Source organism: Poecilia mexicana, unplaced genomic scaffold, assembly GCF_051168715.1.
Source record: "Poecilia mexicana isolate PSO_F unplaced genomic scaffold, ASM5116871v1 scaffold_5, whole genome shotgun sequence".
Lineage (NCBI taxonomy): Eukaryota > Metazoa > Chordata > Actinopteri > Cyprinodontiformes > Poeciliidae > Poecilia > Poecilia mexicana.
In genome coordinates, this window is record NW_028263374.1 from 28,589,147 (window position 1) to 28,607,456 (window position 18,310).

General features: G+C 38.7%; 2 protein-coding genes across 2 annotated transcripts; both read left to right on the top strand.

Annotated features, from left to right (window-relative positions):
• The first annotated feature begins 215 nt into the window (after positions 1 to 215).
• podxl2 (podocalyxin-like 2) lies at positions 216 to 11,187 on the top strand. The gene is made up of 13 exons (XM_088005998.1): positions 216 to 241; positions 416 to 812; positions 1,848 to 2,193; positions 2,854 to 2,957; positions 3,556 to 3,766; positions 4,325 to 4,477; positions 4,566 to 4,711; positions 4,787 to 4,861; positions 5,118 to 5,274; positions 6,245 to 6,306; positions 7,340 to 7,519; positions 8,165 to 8,326; positions 9,067 to 11,187. Exons 1-13 carry the CDS (start codon positions 216 to 218, stop codon positions 9,124 to 9,126), a joined length of 2,079 nt encoding a protein of 692 aa, XP_087862124.1. The 3' UTR covers positions 9,127 to 11,187.
• A 3,742-nt stretch (positions 11,188 to 14,929) lies between these two features.
• Positions 14,930 to 17,962, top strand: blcap (bladder cancer associated protein). The gene is made up of 2 exons (XM_015008718.2): positions 14,930 to 15,093; positions 17,028 to 17,962. The coding sequence occupies exon 2, from the start codon at positions 17,170 to 17,172 to the stop codon at positions 17,431 to 17,433; it is 264 nt and encodes an 87-aa protein (XP_014864204.1). The 5' UTR covers positions 14,930 to 15,093; positions 17,028 to 17,169; the 3' UTR covers positions 17,434 to 17,962.
• Positions 17,963 to 18,310: the final 348 nt, after the last annotated feature.

The window sequence follows — 18,310 nt, forward strand, 5'->3', positions numbered from 1 at the left end:
GTTAACATCAGTTAGCAACAGCTAGCAGTTGTATTAATATTACAATAATGAGTTGAAAACACAAAAAAATGGCAAAATTACTCACGAAACACTATGATTAAATTTGTCTGAAATATTTGTTAAAACATAATACTTAAAAAAAAACAGATGATCCCAATACATATCGATGTTACTGAGGCAACAGAAAAAAGGGGCGGAGCTGTCGATTAGTTGCTATGGTAACCACCAACCGTCAAGAGCCGTAACCATAAATGTCTGGAGAAGCAACTACGGTACGTAACTAAAGGAAATAAATTCAGAGAATAAATAAACACATTTTTGACACAAATCACTTCTATAATATTTTTAAATAAAACCCCGTTACATATAAATATTAAACAAGGCCAAAATGTCAGGTTTTGACGAAGTAAATTAGTTCTTCAGGTATATTTTTGTCCCTCCGTCCCTCAGCTCTTCTATCCAGCTCTGAAGCTTTCGGACGGGGCTCGACCCAACGGGTCATCCCGCTCGGACCTCCGCCAGCTCCTCTGCTTCCGGGTGAGGTCCAAGGCCAGTCGCGTTTCATCAAGGAATTAGTCAGAACCAAGCGCCACTCGGCCCGCGAGTTAGTCCGCGCCCAGCCTCACTTGGTTCATGACATGGGCTGGCCGGAGATCCACGAAACATCCGGCTCACAAAGCAAACAGGAGCCGGTGAATCCCTCCGCCGTGAACCCGACGTCCGCCATGAGCCCGCCGCCCGCCATGAACCAGGAAGTAGCCAGGACCCTTGCTGCCGTGGATGAAAGCCTGGATGTGGAAGAAGTGATGGAGGTGAGGATTCAAAACAAATATATAAATGATTTAAAACTGCAGTGTGTAACTTATATATTTTTTTAAATTGTTTTTTACATATTTGTTATGTCACGATGACAGAATAACATGAGTTAATGTGTGAAAAAATCTAGCTAATAATTCTTCTCAGTTCCTCCCAGAGCAAACTAGAAACAACCAATCAGAGCCAGGAGGCGGGATTTAGCGCTGTCAATCATTCTGATGCTTATGCCTGTCACTATAACAAATGTTGGACAATAAATTGTCCCAGAAGTTATTGTGATGAACAATAATATTGTTTTGAGACCATTTCCAGTAATATGATGCTAATAGCACAATAATACAAAAACACATTATTAAATTCTAATGAACATTAAACACTGGAACTGGAAGAGTTTTTCTTATTAGGCTTGTCACAATAAGCAATAAATAAATTAATTGCATCATAAATTAAAACAAACTCAATAATTTCCATTTGAATGATTTATTGTTTTTCTCTTTTCTCTCTTTTTCCGCTAAAAACTGGATGATAAAAGTCTTCAGTCTGGTGTTTTGGTTTCAACTTGATCTTTTTTTGAAGGATAATTTTGTTTCCAGAGACTTCATAGTTAATTTTATTTGTTTTGTTCTTTTATTTTTTAGAATATTTAATATGTTTTCCAGTTAGAATTTAAAGTTTATTGATCTTTGAGAATGTGTTCTTACATTGCATTACTTGAAAAAGGTCATAAAACAACAATATTGTGCTCGGCACTACATAAATAATACCTACATCTCCAGGTTTCCTTTTGTTAATGGATTGATCATGTTTTTCCCCTCCAGTGTTGTGCATGCGCCAAATTTTCAGATGTAAACGACGTGCAGGGGGTCCATATTTTCCGATGAGACTTGTTTCTTATATTAAAAGCACAAAGTCTGATGTGCAAAACGTTAAAGTTTAACGTGTTAAAACATTCATTTGACAGAGGATTCTTATTGTTTAAGACAGTTTAATTTAATCCTCCTGGAAGCTACCTGATGTGTCCCATGTTTCAGCGGATGGTCCACCTGGCGGTGCCGCTGGGTCCGGACGGCGCCGGGGGACACCTGGAGCTCACAGAGCCAGAAGCAGAGCGCCACGGCGGGCTTGGAGCTGGCGACGCCTCCCAGGAAGCGTCCGGCTTTGACGGGACGGACACAGAGGACAGAGACCGCGGAGACGACGGAGGAGAGGACCAGGACAGGAGAGGAGGAATAGGGGAGGACGAGTGGGAGAGATACGCAGCGGAGGACAGAGAGAGACGGGGAGAGGAGGACAAAACGGGACGAGAGACGGACGAACGCGGCGTCACAGAAGCCGTGGAGGTCAATCACACGACTCCAGATCTCTACGCTCTGATCGGTTAGTAACGCTCATGCTGGTTCACGCCAAATATTTACCCAGAAACCAACATAGAGAACTTTCTGTTGCTGCTGCAAGACAACAAAAGAGACAACATTATCCAGATTGTAGGAAATTATTTCTCTGCTCAACCAGCAGAACAGAGATTCTGTCTGATGGTCACCAGACTCCACTTTGACTTGATCTGGACTCGCCCATCAAATACATGAAATTCGACTTGGATTTGCTCCTAAAAGACTCAAGATTTGGCTTGGACTCAACTTTCAAAGCGAGAGATTTGACTTGGAGTCATTCTCTCTAGACTTAACTTACAGTCATCCTTCAAGGGCTTTTATTTTGACAGAGTCTTTGGATTCTCACCTTTGGAGATGTTTATCTCGACTTTGACTCATCCTTTCTAGATTTAGAAACGTGAGATTTGACTTACACTCACAATCGACTGTAGATTTGACTTGGATTCGCCCTTCAAAGACTTCCCATTTTAAAGAACGGCTGGGAGAAATGGTCAGTTTTGACAGGAACCAGTCAGACATTAATGTTCTGAATCAGCACTATCAACAGATGTGATTTCCCATAAGAATGTTATGAATAGTCTCAAACTGCAACTGCTTTTAAAGGAAAACCAGAAACGTGTTTTTGACACTCATGTTTTTGAAACAGACTACAGGTCTTTCTTTCATCCGTCCAAGGAGCCCAGCAGGTCCTTCCTGTCTGAAGAGCACGATTTCAGGCCGCAAGAGCATCGCGGTCCCTCAGTCTTGGAGGTAAAGACAGAGAAATGTGTCTTCTGTTTTAGTATTTTGTTTTTACAGAAATAAATCTTAACAATAAATCTTATAAGTGACACACACTTGCAAGATCCCACCCCATCTTCCTTCTGGAGGGCAATAAGCTGCTCGCCTTTGATGACTAGCTTTGGTTATCAACATAATGCGCTAAATCTAAAATGTGCCTATGATATATAAAAGAAAAAAGGACGCAGTCCTTTTCTACTAATTGTCAACACTACAAGATCAGGAAAAAGCTTTTAGAAAGATAAAGAAAAATAGAGAGGGAGGTGGAAGTATGCTAGCTTGACTTTGACAACTGTAACATGTTGACACGCTGTAAAAAGATCGCTTTAAAATACGAGCCTACTATGCTTTATGCCCAGGTTTGCTCAATTCTAGAGTTAAGAAAATCCTTCAGAGGGCCAAAAATGGCCCCTGGGCCACACGTTGGACACGGCTGTTCTAGCATCTTAGAATGTGTTAAATCACGGTTGCTTATAGAACTTTCAATGATAAATCAACTAAAACATTAACTATGTCATCGTCTTACACCATCCATTTTTTCTTTCTTTATTCTCAAACCAACCTCCAGTTGAGTCCTTCAGAGAAAGATCTTTGGATAGCAGAGAAGGACGAAGACGTTCAGTCCAGCGGCTACGGCGTCCTTCGCTCCTCAGTCGCTGCAGCTCAGACCTCTCCGACACCTCCTGCTGACCCAGCCGTTTCTGCAGACTCTGACGGTACGACGACACCAGAGACCGACACCGGAACCGACTTTGGACTTCTGGGAAGTTATACAAAAGGTAGAATCCAAACAAAAAGTATTTTCCCATTTTCTCTTGCTTTTGTTACTTTTTCTACACGTAAATGTTTCAGACTGCAGTGAGGAAACTTTAACTAATTCGCTAATAGCAGAGTTAAATTTTCATTTAGCTACCTTTGAAAACGTTAAGCGCACTTAGCTTCCCCTAAATGAACTTTTCTAGATAAATTCTAAAGCATTAATTTACTTGGAGGCTCTGTAAACTTTGAGTTGAATAAACTTAGTTTGAGACTAAATATTTAGCTTCAAGCAAAAATATCTGGCTTCAAATAAAACATTTAGCTTCCTAACTAAATATTTGGTTTGAAACTATGACATTTATAATTTAATAAATTACATGGTGAAAATATGACACTGAAAAATAAAATCCAAATTATTGCTTTTAATTTTTTTTTTTGTTTTACAAATGGTAATTTAAGCGTTAAATGTTTTGAATAAAAGTGGCCCAAGAACTGAGCCTTGAGGAACACCAAGGCAGTGCCACTTTGCCACATTAAGAGTTTCAGCTGCTTGTTTCTTATCTCTGGTTTGACTTCAGATGATGATGAGGAGGAAGCAGGTCTGCCACATGCAGGTGTAATTACCCAGAATCCCACAGCTCCAGAGGTTGGGTTGGCACCCAGCAGACGACCTCTGCAGCCCAGTTTGGAGCAGGACGAACACTGGGAAGAACGGGAACATGACCTAAAAGGTTAGCATTCATCGACTCTTTTCCAGTTTGGAATGGATTGAGAAGTAACGTAAAGTAAGCTTTACATTTATTTATTGTTTTGGATCAGAAAACAGAAGTGAGGAGTTGGAGGATGAGAGGGAGGAGAGAGAGGGAAGCAGATTCAGAGGAATCATCCCGCTGACCACAGACCCGTCCCATACGACTGGATTCACGGCGACCGGGTTTGATCCCGGACTGGAGGAGCCGCGGCAGGTTGGTTGGTTCAAACCCGACGATTCAACCGGAAACACAAGAACACTTAAAAACATCTCCACTGTGAATGTTCAGGTGGTTTGTGTGAACTGGAACGAGCTGACCGGACGGGGCTATGTCGTCCTCAACATGACGAAGAACATGAACTGTGTAAGTATCGAAATAAGTACCAAAATATCAACAAGTAACGACGTTTCAGCAAAAACCCTGATCTGTTTTTATGTCAGGAACAGATCAGGGATCCTCACTGTTGCTTCTGTTGCCATGGAAGCAACAAAACCGCTGCTGCAGTGTATCAGCGGTCGCCATAATAACGCGATGGATTTTAGAGAAGCATCACTTTTCATCAGTTTGAGTTTCCAGGTGGAAAATTATGCAGAAAAAGCGTGTTTTGTTTGTGAGACAGGAGGAGTTTCGTGTCTGCGGTGGCGTCCAGCTGCTGAAGATCCTGGAGCGCGAGTTTGCACGCAGAATGAACAGCCCTGAAGGATCATGGGTACTTTACCTCAGCAAGCCGACGCACCAGCAACACCAGCTGCTGATGAACGTTGCGTCTGCACATGGTACACACATACGAGCCTCACAGAAGCTCGACTCACCTGAAGCCTAACGGCCCTTCATGGTTCATCTGAACCGTCGACGCGCAGTCACATTGTTATGGTACATTTGTACGGAAGGCCAGAAAGGACGGAAATCAGCACGTTTACTACAACCCTGGCTAAAAATTCACACAAAAAACACTGACTTGGAACTCTATAAAATATGACAAAAATCCAACAACACAAACAAGCATTTGTGTCCTTTCTGGTCTTCCATAGGAGACATTTTCCCTGCTTGGATCCTCTATTTTCCTTCTAGAAAAACAGTCACAGAGCTGTTGCCACACTTTTCTGCAGGCAGCCTCTTCTGGAAACACTGACACTACAATTTCTGTCCATGAATTTTTAACCATTCATCAGTCTTAGAGTAGTTATGAATTGTACAAAGATAAAGAATTCCTCACTGCATCAGTTAAACATTTTGTATCACCTACAAATCCAAAAACCGGTTATGGCGGCAGACAAGTTGAAGAGAAACATCAGCATTGCTACCAGAGTGGACACAAATCTCCACTTTTACTGCATGTTTAAAAGTCACGCAAAAATGCCGATTTATGACTTAGGACACTGTAAAATATGGTGAAAATGTAGAAATTTACAACATTTATTTGGCTCATTGAACGCCTCTTTATATTTGCGAAGATGTTCAAGGTAGCATTCAGTGACCCAAATAAACAGAAGGTAGTCTGATGACAGCATAAAAAGCAGCAACTGAACTCACTCATGAAGAAGATGCTCAGGATTATCCAAATTTTCTTGTTTGTATGTAAAATTATTCTTTTAAATTTGTGAGTTGTTAGCCAGACGTCGCATGTTTACGTCAGTGAGAACGGATTTTGTTCAGTTCGTATGAAGCATGTCGGGCCTTGAAGCATTCGGATGTCAGAGACACGTTGACTGTAAATACTGCTGATCGTCATCTGATGTCTTTCAGGAGTCATTGCTACTCAGGAGGTGCTGGATATGTTGGGAGAGATCAAAAAAGGCCTCGATAAGGTGAACATACAGGTTCTTTATCTGGTAAAAAATAAATTCACAGCTTTGGTTTGTTCCCTGTCTAAGCAAGCAGACTTTCTTGTAATTTTTCAAAGATGTTTTGCTCTGTCTGGTTTTCACTTCTTCAAAATCAGCTGACATACTCTGCAGTCAGTTTTTAGATCGCCCTTTATGTTTGTATTAAGTCCTTACAGTGACATTTAATGGACAACTGTTGTGCAAATTTCTCGTTCTGCATGTTTTTGTTCTTCCATTTGGAAGCTTCTAAAAGCTGTTGCTAAAAACAGTCCAAGCAGTGGACTTTTAAAAAAAAACCACTGGGCCATTTTTGGTGTTTTCAAAATGAGCCAATTCAAAACCCTCCCAACTGTTTAGTCACAATGAACACTCACTGCGCTGTTACCTAGCAACCCCAGTCGAGCTCAGCCCATTACCTAGCAACCCAAGCGGAGTTCCAGCTCGTTTGGTCAGCTGGTTTTACCACAGTATGTGCTGTACAATGGCTGCTGGAAAAGAGAAGTGTTTTGTTGTGGACTCACCATCCAGAAACCACTTCTGCATTCTTGTTGATTGTGCAGGAGGCTTCACTTCTACTTTTCTAACATGTACGGTTGTATAATTGCGCTTCTGTTGGCAGCCATTTCCACGTGCGAGTATAAATGTTGAGTTGGGGGGGCATGGCCAGCAGCAGATTATTTGGATTTAAAGTGAGAAGACGCCCTAAAAAAGCTCAAAATGGATCAACCTGAGCAGACTAAAATCTCATCAACTAGGAATTATTTTATAAAAAAAAATGTAATGAACATGTTTTGAATAGACCATAGATCTATAACATCCTGTTCAAGGAAGCATAATAGGTCACCTTTAATTAAAAACGACGTGTTACTGATCAAAGTTCTGTAAATAAAAAATAAGTTTTTAGTTTTCTTTTTGTAAAAATGGCAAATGTGATTTCTTCCACTGTCTGGTATGTTGATATTTGTTTCGTTTGAGTTCTGCGGGATAGTAAAACGTTCCCTGACTGGTTTGTCAGGTGGGGATCCAGAACTACAGCGCAGCAACCAGCTGCCAGTCTCGGCCCAGTAAGACCCGCAGCGACTACGGAAAACTCTTCGTGGTTCTGGTCATCATCGGCTCCATCTGCATGGTCATCATCACGTCCGGCTTCATCTACATCTGCTGGCAGAGACGGCTGCCGGGAATGAAGAGCATGGTAGGTCAAGAATGTGGTTTTAAATAGATGCATAAATTATTTTAAATATTCATATTATATATCTGGAATGAGACCAGTGAGATAAGAGATTAAATCTGTTGGATTTTTATCATTTTTAGTGAGGGAACAATTAAAGAAAGACATTAAAAACCAATCTTCAACTTTACTTGATTCAGTTTAAGGAGCCTTTAAACTCCTTAAAGGTCGAGAGGAGCCAGTTGAGGTGGCTCGGGCATCTGGTAAGGATGCCTCCTGGACGCCTCCCTGGTGAGGTGTTCCGGGCATGTCCCACCAGGAGTAGGGGAAGACCCAGGACACGCTGGAGGGACTATGTCTCTCGGCTGGCCTGGGAACGCCTTGCGGTTCCCCCGGAGGAGCTGGAAGAAGTGGCTGGGGAGAGGGAAGTCTGGGCCTCCCTTCTGAAGCTGCTGCCCCCGCAACCCAACCCAGGATAAGCGGAAGAAAATGGATGGATAGATGGATGGATGGGCTCAGAATAATAAAATCTGAGCTCTCTCGCTTATTTCTGGTGTTTTATTGTTTCTTCTTTCCTCTCTTTTTAGACCACATACAGATTGAAATGTGATAAAAGCTCAGTTGAGTCAGAAGTCTGTCATATTAAGTAAATCTGCCTTATTCTGGTAGTTTCCTGCAGAGGAGCTTCACTCTGTGGAGAATGGTTACCACGACAACCCCACCCTGGACGTGACCAATGACAGCCAGGCTGAGATGCGGGAGAAGAAGCCGAGCACCAATGGGCTCACAGGGGCGGGAGGAGGGGGCGGGGACGATAGCAGTCGCTGGCAGGTGATTGGATGATGGATTTAGACTATTTTTAACTACTTATTTCTGTTTTTCTATCTAATGTCTGTTACTTTTATGAAAGAAAAGAGAGGAAAACATGATACATTTGGGTCTAGTCCACCAGTTTGAAATCTCAAAAATATATTTTAATCATTAAATAAATAGAGCAATAAGACATAAACATGAAATATAACTGGTTAAAGAAAATTCTGAAAGTTGTAATTTTATCAAATTAATCATTGAGCCTGATTCTCTCCACAAATAATCTGGATTTTTTGTTGTTGTCGGAGGCCCATTTGTGGATGTGTAAAGCGAATTAGCTAAGGCTATAAATGTTGTAGAGCTTAGTTTTTGTTCATATTTAACACTTGTCCTCATGCAAATAAACAGTGGAACCAGTACTTTTTCATCAATATTAATGAATACTTGACTTAAAACAAGCTCTTATATTGTGCTGAAAAGTTATTTGTTTGTTAGTTTTGTCTTAATTCTAGTGTAAGAAGATATTTGCATTAGAACTAGACCATAAATTGCAGTTTTGGTATAAGAGAACGCCATAAAATTGGCTGAAAACCTCAAGTCAGACATTTTAAAATTAAAATATATATATTTCTGCGGAAAATCCAGACATACTGGATCATGGATCAATTAATATTTACATCTACTACTGTATTTATGTTGCATACAGCAATCAGGATGCTTTCAGCTGATTTTCATTTCAATCTCTTGTCTTTATTTTTCAGGCGTTCGTCAACCAGGCAGCAACTGAGGATGATGAAGAGGAGCAGGACACACATCTCTGATTGAGGAAGAGGAGATTTATTTTATTAGAAGAGTCTAGAAGAAAGATCACTGTGATGACAGAGGGGAGAAGAGTAGCAGCGACTGGGAATATGAGGGTTGTAGCTGGAGGAGTCACTGAGGTCAAAATCAAACACTGAAGCTTCATCAATCGCTGCAAATTTATCCAGATCACATCAGAGCCCTTCTGTTTGGTGTGCCTTAAGCTCTCAGCTCTCCGGACTGAAGCTGCACGAAACAATTTCACAGTTAGCGACCAATCACCTCTCCTCCTGCAAGCTTTAGCAGCTCAAATGTTTGATTACCTGCAACAGAATGTACCTGTATCTACGACGGCGTGTTGGGGCCAGAAAAAGAGGAAATTTCCACTAAAAAAATAAAAAAATTTGATATTAATTTTAGAAATTTTATGGAAAAAACATGAAAATTTGTGAGTTTCAAAAGTAAAAATATTTCAACTTCTGAAATTCAGAAATTTATCATTTTTTTCTAGAAACTTTCTGATTCTAATGTAAAATTTTAAGAGTTTTTAGACAAAAAAAAAATTACTCCTGTCTATTTTTTGTCTACAACGCGTCCCTAATGCGCTGTCGTATGTATGGATCGTTGTTGTTACAGTTTAAAACAGCAAACCGTCTGTAAAGCTGTCGCTGTAGTGAACAGACTGGATACAGAAAGTAAACCTTCCCTGTTTGAATGCCAGGTTGTTTCAAATAATTTTATTCAACTTTTTTCAGCTTTAATGTGACTCAAATTCTGTTCTAAAAAGTATGCACACTTTCAACTTTCAAAAAAACATTTCAGTATTTAGTCTGTTTCTGTCCAAACCTCCCATGATTGCATGCAGTCAGATTAACCAGAAATAAAGTTCTGTTGTGACAATAATTTCTCTAATGTCCGATATGTTGCTCTTTGACACTGTGTGTGCAATAACAGTAGAGATCCACAACGATTTTACCAGACTAAACTCAAAGTTTTAGAACGGCCTAGTCAAAGCCTAGAGCCAAATTTCTCCAATCTGAGACATGTTAAGATTGATTGGGCAGAAACAGCAACACCAAGATGAGTTATTAGTTGAATTGTGTGTTACATTAAAGGCATGAAAAGTTTCTAACTGATCAAGTGAATTAAATCTCACCTTTACGTCAAACTTCTGGCATTTTAACAAGCGGATGCAAACTTTTAGATCCACTATTATGTTGTAATTCTGCTGTATGTTGTTTTATTACAGTGATTTTACCACTGAAATGAATGTTACACTGAGAGTAAAATATTTGCTGCTAGCCAAGCATCACTTTCACCAGCAGGAACGTCTCTTAAAGTGCGACACCAGTGACTTCTCCCCGAACAGCAGGTTTCACCTCTATCAACTGTGAAAGAAAAGTTTGGCACTTTACTGATTCATTTTGGAAGGACGACCTCTGAGATGCTGCATCATGTTGAACTTAGCCACACACAGAGACTGGAATATCACTATTTTTGCTTTTAGTAGTGGTTTTACCTGCTGAAGAAGTTTACTGTTTGCAGTGCAACACTTCACATGAAGCTTTACCTGTGCTCTGTTAGCCTGATGTGCTTTTATAAATAGTGCTGGAATGGTCGCTTTAGTTTGCTCCTGACTTACTGTTGAGGCTGTGACACATGGGCAACATTCTGGTCCAAAGCATGAATATATCTATGTGTACATATATATGTACTGTAGCTGTAACATCCAGGTTGAGTCACCTAACTTTAGTTCGAGTTTTGGGTTTATATCATTTGAACTCAGCCGGGACACGTTGCAGTTATTTTTACATCTCACCATTAGAAATGTAAAGCCTAACTCTTTATTACAGTTGAGTCACAGTGGTCATATTATCTCATTTGGTAATATCACTAACATCGCCTCAGTGCCAACATTAAAGCCACTGTGCTTTATACCGCCGGCCAGCAGGGGGCGACTGCTCTGGTGGGAAAAATCAAGCAAAGCCATCCTGTGGAGCTGTTTGCAAAGTTACACGGTCAAAAATGTATAGCAGTATTTTGGGTTATTTGGCCAGTCAGAACATAAAAAATGAAATAAATCATCTGTTATTCACTAATCATAAAATGAACAGTTTAAAAATAAATATTAGCAAGCTAAATATTTAAGGAGGTAAATATTCATTTCAGCTTGAAGCTAAATATGTAGTTAATAAGCTAAATAGCTTGGAAGCTAAATATTTAGCTAGTGGGATAAATATTTAGTCTGTAAACTAAATATTTAGCTCGAAGCTAAATATTTAGTTAACAAGCTACATATTTAGCTTTTAGCTAAACATTGAATCGATGGGCTAAATATTTAGTTTGAAGGCTAAATACTCAGCTAGTGAGTTAGATATTTAGCCTGTAAACTAAATACTTAGCTACAAGCTAAATGTTTAGTTAACAAGCTACATATTTAGCTTCTAGCTAAATATTTAGTTGATGAGCTAAATATTTACCTAGGAGAGTAATTAGTTTGTAAACTGCTTAAATTGTGGCTAAGTATTTAGCTTGCTAACTAAATATTTAGTTCTGATCTAAGTGTTTAATTAGCAAGCCACATATTTAGTTTCAAGCTAAATATTTAGTTAAGCTAAATACTTAGATAAACTAAGTAAATATATATTTTGCTACCAGGCTATTTAGTTTACAAATGAAATATTTTGTCCTCAGCTAAATATTTAGGTCAGAGTTAAATATTTAGCTAATATGCAAAATTTACCAATGACATAGACTGGACTATCAAAATAAAAGTCTTGTAAAACTAAATAAACTCCTGATGGTGAAACTGATTGGCTTGGATTGTAGTTCATGTCATCTCTGCATTAATTTTCCTCTTCACATGTACAACAGTTCAGCTTAAAACAACAGGTGTTTGAAGTGAATTAGCATGTTAGCTAAATTTTTAGCTTGCTAAGGAAACATTTAGATTGGCGCTAAAAACTTAGCTTGCTAACTAAATATTTAGTTTGAAACTGTAACATTTATGAATGAATGAATAAGAGGCTTAAAATATGACTGAGAAAAGAGCCTCCATTTTTTTCTATGACAGAATAAATAACTGAATTTATCTCTCATCATTTTTGACTGTAATTTCGCAAATGGTACCGTATAGATACAACACGGGTCGGTGCAGTTTGGTACGCTATTTTGTTTGTTTCCAGTCCCACTTCAGTCGTAGGACCAAAGGAAATGTTGTTCTGTAGCGTAACCAAAACACAGCTAGATGGCATCACTGTTGGTTATTGTGTCTAAACTGTATGAATACATATATGTTTTATTCAGCCAATGGGTTTTGCCTTTGAAGGATCACTTTTTTGAAATGCAATTTCTTAAGCACTGATATCAATCTGGATATTAAAAATTAATTTTGCGCACAATTCTGACTCAAACATCACTAAATAAGGTAGCGGTCCTGATCAGTACTAATCCGAACTTATTTAGGTCGTTCAAACTTTCACTTTAGAATTTGGCTGCGTTTTTAAATCCATTAACTGAGAACATCTATTAAAACATTAAGTCCATTCATGTATTTGAAGGCTGTGTGTTATTAATTACAAGATTATTAATTCAAAAATACATCCAATTTCCCTGCTGAGTCAGTCACTTCAAACATTCGACATGCTAAGGTGAGAGGTTCCTCATCTGCACAGACTGAGTGTCTGCATAGCTTAGCAAGAGATTAAGTGACATTACTTAGAAGTTATTACTGCAACATTTATGGAACATTTGTATCAGATTTGCAGCAGTGGTGCATGGATATACATATATATGCTTCCCATGGAATCCATGGCAACCAGATTCAGGCTAATAATGTTTTTATTTTTACAAACATGGTTCTTTTGACTGGAAGTAATATTCTTGCTTTGGAGCAAGAAACATCTTGAATCTGAAGGAATTGCAAAGAGAATTTGTCAAAATAGCAGAAGAAAAAAATAATAAATTGAAATCTCAAAGGGCAATTAAAAGAAGGGTTGGATTGCTGAAAAAAATGACATAAATGGTATAAATGATGGTACATAAAATTAAATTGTATTTTTTCAGAATTGTTACTCATTGTACATGTTTGTTTTGCCTGTTGATAGATGCCTGCCTCACCTTTAAAACTGAAAATAATTAAAAATATAATATTAACAGGGATATGAATAAATGTGGGCTGTAGATTTTTTTTTTTTTTAGCTTTTAGAGCAAATGGTATGATGTGTGAAGAGCATTCAAAATCCAATCCTTCAGAAATACTGAATAAAATCTTCACCCAGACTTTAAAAAAAAAAAACTTAAAGTTTGGATGTTTGGAAGGAAAATAGAAATAAATTAGGCAGATTTTAAAATGTTTGTGCAGTTCTGCTATGTTGGTCACATTAAGTCAAAACTGAGTCCTCGAAGATAAAAACCGACCCTTTATCAAACTGTCATGGCCTTAAATCTCATGTTTATGTTGTTTCTAATTATTTAAACTCTCCATTTGGCAGATACTGCTTAACGTTTTCATGTTTATTTTCATATATACCACAGTATTCTGGCTGTATTTTGTCAGATAAACGGGATCAGTGAGGTGTTTATGAAGTAAAAGCAGTTTGAACCTGTTTGTACAGCCGCCTGTAGCAAAGGTCGGCCATCTTGAGAGCACTACTCTCAGCTCAGGCGGCCATGTTGATGATATTGACTAAGTGACAACAAACTAGCATGTAGCTTTCAGAGCGGCAGCAAAATAAACTAAACCACTGGAGTTGATTTTTGATGTTTAAAACACATTATATATAATTTATGTTGCTGTTTTCTCTTGCTAGTTTTATTCTGACTGTGTAAGGATTTTCGCTGATGTTTGCAGTTTATGGGATTAAAGGTGCAAGTTGTAGCAACAAACATTTTTTTTACTAAACATTTTGTTTTTATTTATTTGTAATTTTGGTTTCTTAATAATGTGTTTAATAGATATTTTCGATTGCCAATCATTCTCCTGTTCATTGCCAGTAAAAGTGTAAAAAACTACAAGGTGGTGTTGAAACACATTTTGTTTTTACGTTGTCTATTTAGTACATGATACAACATAAACAATAAAAAATAAATAAAAGCTCCTTTGATTTTAGATCCACTTTATTTACAGTTTTGGAGTTTTGCTGATTCTAAGGTTTTAAAATTAATAATTACAAATATGTTTGTATTTTATTTGGTTTTACAGCAACAGACCGACACAAATTTGGGATAACACGAATAAAAGTATGTTTTTCATATATTTCATATTCTGCTATTTAAGCTCTCAACTATTTTACTAAGCAGCATAATGAATAATGAATGTGATCAATACCAACCAGAAGCAGCAAGACTCCAGAGGAAAACATTCAAGGTTAGTTTAGTTCTTATTTTCCTCCAAACAGAAATCAATTTGGTGCAAATAGTATTTTTAGTTTTTCATTTGTTTCATTGGCTACTGTTATTACACTTCAGTAAGTTAGCTGGCAGCATTGCACTTTACCAGATCGTAAAGTAAAGTGAGCAATATCTTCTGATTTTAACGAGTTGTATATGTCAATATAATGATAAATTTCTCGTCTTAGCAAGATTCTGCTCTTTTATTTGTGTTCCAGCTAGCTGTAGTAGTTTAACACTTCCATATGAAGAAATAAACAAAGTGATTAAAAAACAGAGGACTTTAAGCCACACCTGGTTAATATCTGCTCGATTAATGACATTTAAAATAAAAAAACACAAACCAACCTAATCAGAATATACTTTTCTGTTAAGGGCTTGTTTCAGGCTCCAGTCCAGTAGGTGGCGGCAAGTTGGTTTGGCAATTGCCTTTTGGCAAGAAGAAGAAGGGGAAAAAGATGATGACGAGGAGGAAGAAGAAGAACTACTAAAGCCGTTGGCAGTTAGTTAGCCGTTGCTACATACGCAGTCCAGCAGCAGTTAGAGTTAAATACGAGAGGTTTCCATTTGCTGAGAATGAACCCTACCGATGTCAGGTTTGTTCATGTTATTTTTCTAACTTTCACCGTGTCACGTTTACGTGTTGTTATGGACGTTTCTCTTGTGTTTGTTCGGGAAAGTATTTATGAATCGGTGTTAGCTTGTTGTTAGCTTTCCATCATGCTGTTGTTTCGGGTTTTATTCCAAGCGTTAAAGGCCTCGGATCGTCGTTTAACACCTCCAAATTCAAACAATAACTGAAACTAACCACTGTATTTAGTTCGCAGTGGATTTCTGAACTGGCGCTAGAGATTTTAACGTGTTGTATTGTGGTAAGTAGCGTTAGCCTTAAGAGTTGGTGATAATCAGTAATAAGAGTCCATTAATTCACCTAAACAGAAATTGGACCTTAGACTTTGATATTAAACTTCCTGAAATGTTATGTCGCAGTTTATTTAGACTGGTTGTGTTTTAGATGTTTTCGCCTTTAAGGCAAACGTAGATGATTGCTTTAATCAAGCTAGTAGCTTATCTAAACCTTTATTAAGAGGTAAATAAGACGTGTAACTTTAATTTCCTTTGGGTTTGTGACCTCAGCTGACACAGAATCTCTCTAACCCAAATAGCTGGGTAGTGAACTCAGGCCGGGTTTGGATCCAACCAACAGGCGGTATTTAATGCTATCTGGTCATGTGGCAGACAGGGAAGAGCTAACAGCTGCTTCTGCCTGAAATAAATCAGCCAGCAGTGTCTTTGTTTTCCTGCTGAAATCAGACATTTTACCGGCTGAGACTGTTCATGTCATTAAAATAAAGCTCCCTAAATCTGGTTTAAAATGGCAGCAGCTGGATGGGGCCTGAGCCAGAACTTTGAAATTGAGATAAAAGTGAGACATTAATTTATATTTTACAGATTAGTTTGAGCTAAGAGCACAATCCTGTGATTTCATTTTAATGCCAATTATTTATATAAAGAATGAACATTTTGAGTACTAAGTCAGAATTTTGAGATGGTAATATTTCAATAATGCAAATTTTATTACTTTTCTGAAAATCATTTTGATTATTTGTGGTTATAAGACCTTGTTTTATAGATGTGCATTTTACTAGAAATGCACATCTATAAAACATATCTACTGCAGGGCATAATAGCTTTTTTGTTTTTCTCCCCAGTAATAAATTCCTGTCCTTTGTGCTTATTTAAGTAGTTAAAAACTAATGCTAAGTTAAAATTCTTAAATATCAACATTTTAAGTTGTTTTTAAAATATTAATTCTTGATCTTTGCCATTTTTTTTATGTTGGGCTTCGATAATTTTGTTGCAGTAACCTGGTTACTGAAGAGGGAACTGAAAGCAGAAGTTAAGTTAAACTTTGAGTGGTTATGAAAAAATATAAATAAATGGAAAACGGTGTGGACATAATTAGCCATAACTGCCACATTGTGCCATAAAACTGATAATCTTCATTTAAACCCATCTATTCACCCAAGCTTTATAGTTCTAGATCAGTAGTAGTGTTAGTGACATGCATAAAAGGTCAAATGGGGTCAAACTAGTCCAGCAGCTTTCTACTTAAGGACTTAGTTTTATTTTTTAATCACAGTTTGTGTTTCTTTGACAAAACATCAATTTGAAAAACTAGAATAAATTTCAAGAATTTAATCTTGATTTTAACTGGGCTGATGCTAAAGGCTTCAGCTGCTCGACCTCACTGCCAGCTGAGCAAAGTTTGGTGGAATCAACTAACTCACTCTCTCTGGTTGCCTAGCAACTCACTAATTCTCTGGGTGCCTAACAACAACCCAGGTGTAAGTTGCAGCAGGGTTGGTTTTTTTTTACCACTGCCTTGTTATACAGGTTTTAACTGCCGGTCTAGTATTGATTAATTTAGATAATCACACAGTATTTCAGATATTTAAATCAATGAAACATTTTTATTGTGAATGTTAATTTTCCATCGTTTGGTTTCATTTATGCTCTTTTCTTCCAGGGATGACCTGACGACAGAAACCTCTAGCAGCTTCGCTCTCGTCCTTCATCCCGGTTCTGTTGGCTAGAACCGCCTCTTTATCGTCCCCCGCCCCTGACCTCTGCTCTGACCTCTGACCCCGTCCCTCCCCCCTGCTGCGACGATGTACTGCCTCCAGTGGCTGCTGCCGGTGCTGCTGATCCCGAAGCCGCTGAACCCGGCGCTGTGGTTCAACCACTCCATGTTCATGGGCTTCTACCTGCTCAGCTTCCTACTGGAGAGGAAGCCCTGCACCATCTGCGCCCTCGTCTTCCTCGCTGCGCTCTTCCTCATCTGCTACAGTTGCTGGGGGAACTGCTTCCTGTACCACTGCCAGGACGCCGCGCTGCCCGCCGCCGCACACGACCCCGCCATCATAGGGACCTAGGCGGCGGCGGCGGCCCGCAGCATGATACTGCCACGCTGCGAGGAGGAGGAAGAGGAGGAATCAAAGGGATCCAGTGAGACTCTGCACACCGACCGGACAATCACCGCCTGGAGTCACTTCCTGTCCATCAGACACATGCTGAGCTTCCTCCCAGTTCCTCCGCGGTTCACCTTTGACCTCATTTAGTTTTTTTTTTCTGTTTTTTTCCTGTGCATGGTTTGCTGGTTTCAAAACGTTCTCACAGATTTTAATGAATTCTGAACAAAATGCTGAAACTTTCCAACAGAAATCAAAACGCTGTGAGTTTTTTTCTTTTTTTTCCATCTTGACGTGTGAAAGCGGAAACAGTCGGCCATTTTTATCAACCATAAGCAATACAGGAGGTGAGACCCTCACCTGCAGACGGCTCGTTTCTCCAGGTGTTTCGCTGTTCGTTCCTGCTGGGGGAGAGAGAGTCGCCTGCTGCAGCGCAGAATGTGCAATGGGATCGTTTTAATTTAAATAAAGTTTCCTCTGTGTTCAACCTGGACCGGCGCCGCCGCATGTTTCTGTTCAACCCGGTGGTACGACGAAGCGCTGCAGCCCTTACAGAGACAATCTCTGATTAAAAAAATAGTACATTTGAGTTTAAGGTGAAATCTAACAAAATTTTACTAGAAAAAACTGGAAATTTCAAATCAAAAATTGACTTTTGAAACTCATTAAATTTCCTGGAAAATGTAATTTTTCTAGCCAATTTTGGACTTTTCAAGCTTGGAAATGTTTGAAAAGGAGAAATTAGCTATTTTTATTAATTATAATTTTCAGTTTTCAAATTATCTAGAAAAACTTTGCTCTTTGTAGATCATTTGATATTCAGCTCAGAAATTTGCTAGAA